At 38.8% G+C, this 6,918-nt stretch overlaps 1 protein-coding gene across 1 annotated transcript in view; it reads right to left on the reverse strand.

The window, feature by feature from the left end:
- LOC107671241 (transmembrane channel-like protein 6) overlaps window positions 1-6,918 on the reverse strand; it is a gene marked incomplete at its 5' end in the record, with an annotated part of 24,797 nt that overhangs the window by 2,085 nt on the left and 15,794 nt on the right. Inside the window, 7 exons of the mRNA XM_016464140.1 lie at window positions 604-682; window positions 772-948; window positions 3,356-3,489; window positions 5,446-5,521; window positions 5,611-5,706; window positions 5,778-5,875; window positions 6,130-6,223. Of these exons, the coding sequence (XP_016319626.1) occupies window positions 604-682; window positions 772-948; window positions 3,356-3,489; window positions 5,446-5,521; window positions 5,611-5,706; window positions 5,778-5,875; window positions 6,130-6,223 (754 nt within the window). The remainder of the gene's footprint in view (window positions 1-603; window positions 683-771; window positions 949-3,355; window positions 3,490-5,445; window positions 5,522-5,610; window positions 5,707-5,777; window positions 5,876-6,129; window positions 6,224-6,918) is intronic.

The raw sequence follows: 6,918 nt of genomic DNA on the forward strand, positions 1-6,918 counted from the left end.
ACATTCTCCTTCAGGATTTTCTGATAGAGTGCAGAATTCATGGTTCCATCAATTATGGCAAGTCGTCCAGGTCCTGAAGCTGCAAAGCAGCCCCAGACCATCACACTACCACCACCGTGTTTGACTGTTGGTATGACGTTCTTTTTATGAAATGCTGTGTTGGTTTTACACCAGATGTAACGGGACACACACCTTCCAAAAAGTTCAACTTTTGTCTCATCAGTCCACAGAATATTTGCCAATAAGAAATCAGGAAGGGGGCCAACACTTTTTCACACCACTGTACATGACATACAGGTTTCTACAGAAATTTCATTAAATTTTAGTTTACCACATAAGCTTGTCAGTACATTCAGCAGTACACTTTATCCATATTTCAAAGACAATATAATTTTGAAATTACATATAAGGTACTTAAGTCCTACTTAAGTGCATGAAAAAAAAAACTCTTAAGTTCAACTAATTACATTTAATATAATTACATTTAATATAATAATATTTAATATTAAGTTCACACTTAAGTATATTCTTTTAAAGTATTAAGTAATAGGTACTTTAAAAAAAAATGCTACCGTACTTTTCCACCAGGCTCATGATACTCACATTGTCTATTTGTTCTTGTAACCTTACAATTATCATCTTTTGGCCATCCAAAACTTGCATGTGAATGTATATAATGGTGCTGGAAAGAGACAGAGATGACAGTTTAAAAAAATGACCCAAATCTGATCTCTATTGCACCCAGCAGACCCACGAGTGAGGAGTACTCACAGGAACAGGCCTGCAGTGATGAAGAGGAACAAAGGGTTGTCCACCAGGTGATTATAAGCCCAGCTGAGCCAGAACATACTGGGCTTTGACCTGCCCAGGCCCCTGATCCACTTCTTGCCTAAGCGAAGCATGCTGTGGAGGTTACTAAAGGGCCCGCAATCTGATGAGGGCCTGACCCTAAGAGAACAAAACACACTAGCACTTTAACGCCTCTATATCATTTACATAATTTGCTTTGTGTCAAGACAAACATGCCGTATGAAGGAACAATTCATGTGAACATATGTGAAGGACAAAACCTGCTGAAACATTCTTCAAATATCTTTTGTGTTCCACCGAGAAAATAACAATGTGAGAATTTTTTATTTTTCGAGACAACTAACCCTTTAAAATAGTCAAAAGGACTTTTTTTTTACCAGTATGCTAGACCACCTTGAAAGGAAGCTCTGGGGTGTGTATTAAAGGGATAGTTCACCCAAAAATGAAAATTCTGTCATTAATTACTCACCCTCATGTCGTTTCAAACCAGTAAGACCTTCGTTCATCTTCGGAACACAAATTAAGATATTTCTGATGGAATCTGAGAGCTGTCTGAAGCCTCCCATAGACAGCAACACAACTGAAATGTTCCCAAGTCCAGAGACGTTGCAAGTAGATCGGTAAAATAATCCGATCATGGATACGCTGTTTTCGTTCAGATCAAATCACAACCAAGTAGGAAACAGATCCGGTGTGACGCAGCTGACACAGAACAGCATATGCTGTTTACGTCCAGCGGATGCTGTCCAAAATGGCACTACAGGGTGATGCGGAGGAGACGAATTGTTGAATAAGTCTTTTTTTTTCTTCTTTTTTTCTGATATAATGTCATTACACACCTGTATTGTTTTCTTTTTCTTTGTAAAATTACAGTTGAACCCCTGATGTCACATGGATTATTTTACAGATCTCCTTGCTACGTTTCTGGACTTGGGAACATTTAAAGGGTTAGTTTACCCAAAAATGAAAATTAGCCCATAAATTACTCACCCTCAAGTCATCCTAGGTGTATATGACTTTCTTCTTTCAGACGAATCCAGTCGGAGTTATATAAAAAATTGTCTTTGATCTTTCAAGCTGTTTAATGCCACTCAGCGGGTGTTGCATGCATCAGTCCAAAAGCAGTTAAATAAAAAGCGCCCATTCATAAAAAAAAGTGTCTCACACGGCTCCGGGGGGTAAACAAAGGCCTTCTGTAGCGAATCAATGCGTTTTTGTAAGAAAAATTATCCATATTCAAAACGTAATAATCACTTTAATCTAGCTTGCGCCAACAGTCCTACACGGAAGCAGCTCCGGGAGTCTCGTGAAAACCAACTGTTTGTTAACAGGATCAAAGGAAGCAAAGTTTCCTTACTTTAGCAAAGGAAAACCAGTCTCCTCTTGGCTTATATCGAAATCCTCCGGCATTCTTCTTTACAAATCCTCGTTTTGTACTTCTAATTAGTGACCGTTGTTTTGTTTTGATCTCTCCGCTGCGCTTCCGCGTCCGTCACTTCTGAGCGGCGCATGCGCAAAGCCGACCTCATACGTCATCCACCCGGAGCTGCTTCTAGTGTACAACAGTGAGCGCAAGCTACATTAAAGCAATTATTAAGTTTTGAATATGGATATTTTTCTTACAAAAACGCATCGATTCGCTACAGAAGGCCGTTGTTCACCCCCCGGAGCCGCGTGAGACACCTTTTTTATGGATGGGCGCTTTTTATTTAAGTTCTTTTGGATTGAAGCAATGCAACACCCGCTGAGTACAACGATAGAGCTTGAAAGATCAAAGACAAATTTTAATCTTAAGGCCAGGACACACCAAGCCGACTTCAAAGAACTAGCTGCGACGAAAGCCGACGGTGTTCGAACACACCACACAGACTACAGCCGACGGCAAACTAACACGTGCGTTCTGCACATGCGTGAGAGGAATTAACTGTTTATATCAGCAGCTATTGTAAGGATGGATTTTACCAAGACTGAATTCAAGATTCCTATCCTGTAACAAAACAATAAAATTCACTAATCTGAGGAGAGGATCTGCGAGAAAGAGCGCAGGATAACACCTGGCTCAACCTCCTCTCTTCCCCCCAATGCTGAGTTCCTGACTCCTCACGCCCTCTTCTTCCTCTCAGACCATGCAAACCTCACAAATCTACTATCCTTAGTTGTTTGATGTGACATCCATGTAAATACTTCTGGTGCGACTGGTAAGATGGTTTCACTCCCACATCTCGCGCCGACGGTCCCGACGCCGATTCAGCAAACTGCCGCCGACGTGAGCCCGATGAGTGGAACACACCAAACAAACGAGCCTGACCGCCGCTCGCCGTCACCGTCGGCTTGGTGTGTCCCGGCCTTTAAGTCCCAGTGTTCCGAAGATGAACGAATGTCTTATGGGTTTGAAACGACATGAGGGTAAGTAATTAATAACATAATTTTCATTTTTGGATGAACTAACCCTTTAATGCTTTATTTATTTTTGATTTTGCCAGATTTGGTCCTCCATCTGCATCGTATTCTGGAGAATGTGAATGTATACTCTGAAGAGACAAACCTCCACATTGTATAAATGACACATGCAAGGGCCCCAGTGAAGGAGGGGAAAAACAGGAGTTTGATGAAGAATGTGCTCATCTGAGTGGCCCTCCAGTGTTTCCTGGGTGGTTGGAAGTTCATCATCAAACTCGTCTATAAAGGGGGTGACAAACATACGCATGTAATTGACCCTGGATATCCTAAAAATATACTGTAAATAGAACATTTCTAATGAATTATTATAGAGCTAAAGACACCATTTCTTTCTACAGTACATTGCTGATATACTACTTCTGATATAATGTCATTACACACCTGTATTGTTTTCTTTCTACCCTGTATTATTTTCTGTAGCACAAGGAAAACTTCTCCCAAATATGACACTTCTGATATAATGTCATTACACACCTGTATTGTTTTCTTTCTACCCTGTATTATTTTCTGTCTTTCATGAAACACAAAAGATGATGTTAGGTATAGCTGCCCTTTTCCATACTTAGATGAAAGGTTCAATAAAAGTATACTATAAGAAAAAATGAGCAAACATTTTACTGGGACAGTACCCTTAAAAGGGTCAACTTTGTAACTTATCTGCCCTAAAAAGTTGCATATTAGTACATTAGAGTATAATATGTATCCTCAAGGTACTACTTAGAGTTAGATACGCTACAAAATTGTCAATGCTGTACCTCTATAGGTAAAGTTTTTGTACATTTTTTTCTGAGACTGTAAAAAAGGTAGCTCATGTAACTGGCTATGTTCCAAGTCTTAGGAACCATATGATATCTACGTGTGAAGAAATAAAAAGTTGTCACTTATAATGTCCCCATCCACTGGTGTTCACAAAGGTCATTCACACTTGTGTCTAATTCAAAAATAGTAGAAAAATAACCTTTAAAATAGCCTATGTTGCTCTAGGTTTGATGTCATTGTTTCTTGGATGTCATGTGACCAACCACAACATGGCAAGTTTGAAAACTGCAAATGAGTAAATAACAACTTCACTTTTGCGTTGCTTCTCACAAAATCTGTTCACGAAAGCTGAAATACAGTGCATCAGTCACATGATCCACTTTCATGATGCTTTTTGTATTTTTGGCAGTATTCCAGAATTCCCATTCACTTAGCAAGTACATCCAGCTTATGTTTTCTCATTTTGTGTTTCACTAAAGAACAGCATGATGGTAAATAAATGATGATGTATTTTTGGCAGTATTCCAGAATTCCCATTCACTTAGCAAGTACATCCAGCTTATGTTTTCTCCTTTTGTGTTTCACTAAAGAACAGCATGATGGTAAATAAATGATGACCGAATTTCACTTTCGGAGGAACTACACTTTTACATTTAAAGCATTAAACTCAATCTTCTATCCTCCATGCACCTTCAACCCAGTGAAGCCTATAAATGACTAATGCCGGGTTCAGACTACACAATATTTTTGTCGGTCACGATAGTCACTGTGTCAGATTACACGATTTTGACTCTTTGAATCTTGTCGTGTCGTGGACAAGAAACATGTCAGACTACACGCTGCTTCCCGACCATTCACCGCGTGCCGTCTTTAACGATGCACGTGATGCCATCGAGAAGGCGGAACTAGCGACTGACTTCCGAAAACAAGAGTGTAAACATTGCTGAAGCGCTTCCGCTATAGTTCGCCAACATTTTTCTTTCTTTGTTCTGTCGTGGTAGTCCCTCGATGACACATCATACAGGCAGGAGTACTGTTGCCACAGCTCCACGAACCTTCCCTCCATAATTCCACCTAGCAGCACCATCATCTCTCTTTCGTTTCGCCATGTTTGAAACCTGTGTATGAAAGAGCTTCTGTGCTGCTACTGGTCAACGTCACCAATGTGACAGAACTCGTCGTGGACGATTTAAATTTTTTTTAAATGCTAGTCTTTCTGTCGTGATGTCGTGAAGCATCGCAGACGCGGAATCGGTTGTCGTCCACTATGACACACTACACGTGCTGAAACGATGGAATCTTGCGTCCCGACGCCCATTGTCGTTTACGAATCCCCACGACACCCTACATCAAGCAAATCGTGGCAAAATCGGGCTAAAATCGTGTAGTCTGAACCGGGCATAAGAAGATCTTGACCTTTTTGAAGTAGAACAGTAGAAACAGTTTCCCAATTTGCACTGCAGGCAAGAGCGGTGAAAACAGCACACCAAACCTACAAAGAGAACACGGAAAAGACTGTTAATGAGAAGCCTATACCAAAACACAATGCAATGTTTCTTCACGAGGAGGAGATGACAGTACCACACAAGCGTTTGGCCATAGATGAGCTCCAGAACATCTTGTGCGATGTCAAACTCTAGTTTCCTTTTTCTTAATGTGATGCTTCTAATACAAAACCTGAAGGGGCAGAAAGAGTCAACACATCCAGCTAAACATCCCTGCTATCATATGGAAACGTGAGAACTTACCCCCACAGAAACTCTGCTAAGATGATGTATGACATTGCAAATAGCAGATCCATTAAAACCAAACGGTAAAGCTCTTGACCAACCAGTGTCTCCCAGCACTGCAAGTAAGCACAAATGAAAACAGGCCTGCTTCATTTCATATTCAATTAATAATCTCATAGATATATAAGACATTTCTCTTAAGAAGAGTATTTTTTAATTAAAAGTTCTAATATTCTCATACACCCGATCAACACACTGTAAGGATTGGCTGCTTAATCAATATAGTTTTGTTATTATTGTCAAAATAGTAACAACATACTGTTTCTGAATTAAAAAAAAAAAAAAGATCAGATTTGATGTTTTTGGTCACCTGCCATGTATTTCGTCCATTCTTCCTGCCAGAAATTTTCTTGAGCCAGTAATAACACAATACACTAAAAATACAACCCTTCAACAACAGGTTCCTATGAAAGAAGAAACCGAAAGGTCTTTGATGAGCACTCAGTGACTTATTGATGTTATGTTACAACAAACTTAAATGGAAGTTCATGGGTATTACCAAAGACTATAGAATACCTTAAAGGGACTTTGGTATTACTAAACTATTACTATAGGAACTGCACAGATATGTTATTTGTTATTAGTGATATATATTTCAATGGAAAAAAAAAAGAAAATTATAATTTGTTTTAGAAATCTAGTTTCAAATGCATTTGAAAAAAAAAATCTTGTACATGTAATCTCCGTATTCATGCTCTTTAATTATCAAGTATTACATATTTGAACTTTTTTAGGTAACAAACTTTCTTACAGATCATAATAGGGGTTTGATGGGTTAATTGATATGTCATACAAATGTCAAATTACCGGATACTCTACTTACTGGCCTTGACACACAGTTATGAGAGTGTATATAATCCATATAATTATATACATGATATCATCATATACACTACCGGTCAAACGTTTGGGATCAGTAAGACTTGTAATGTGTTTGTTTTAAAGAAGTCTCTTCTGCTCATCAAGGCTGCATTTATTTGATCAAAAATACAGAAAAAAACAGTAATCTTGCAAAATGTTATTATAATATAAAATAATGGTTTCTATTTTAATATCCTTTAAAATATAATTTATTTCTGTGATGCAAAGCTGAATTTCC

Source organism: Sinocyclocheilus anshuiensis, unplaced genomic scaffold (genome assembly GCF_001515605.1).
Source record: "Sinocyclocheilus anshuiensis isolate Anshui unplaced genomic scaffold, SAMN03320099.WGS_v1.1 scaffold2670, whole genome shotgun sequence".
NCBI lineage: Eukaryota > Metazoa > Chordata > Actinopteri > Cypriniformes > Cyprinidae > Sinocyclocheilus > Sinocyclocheilus anshuiensis.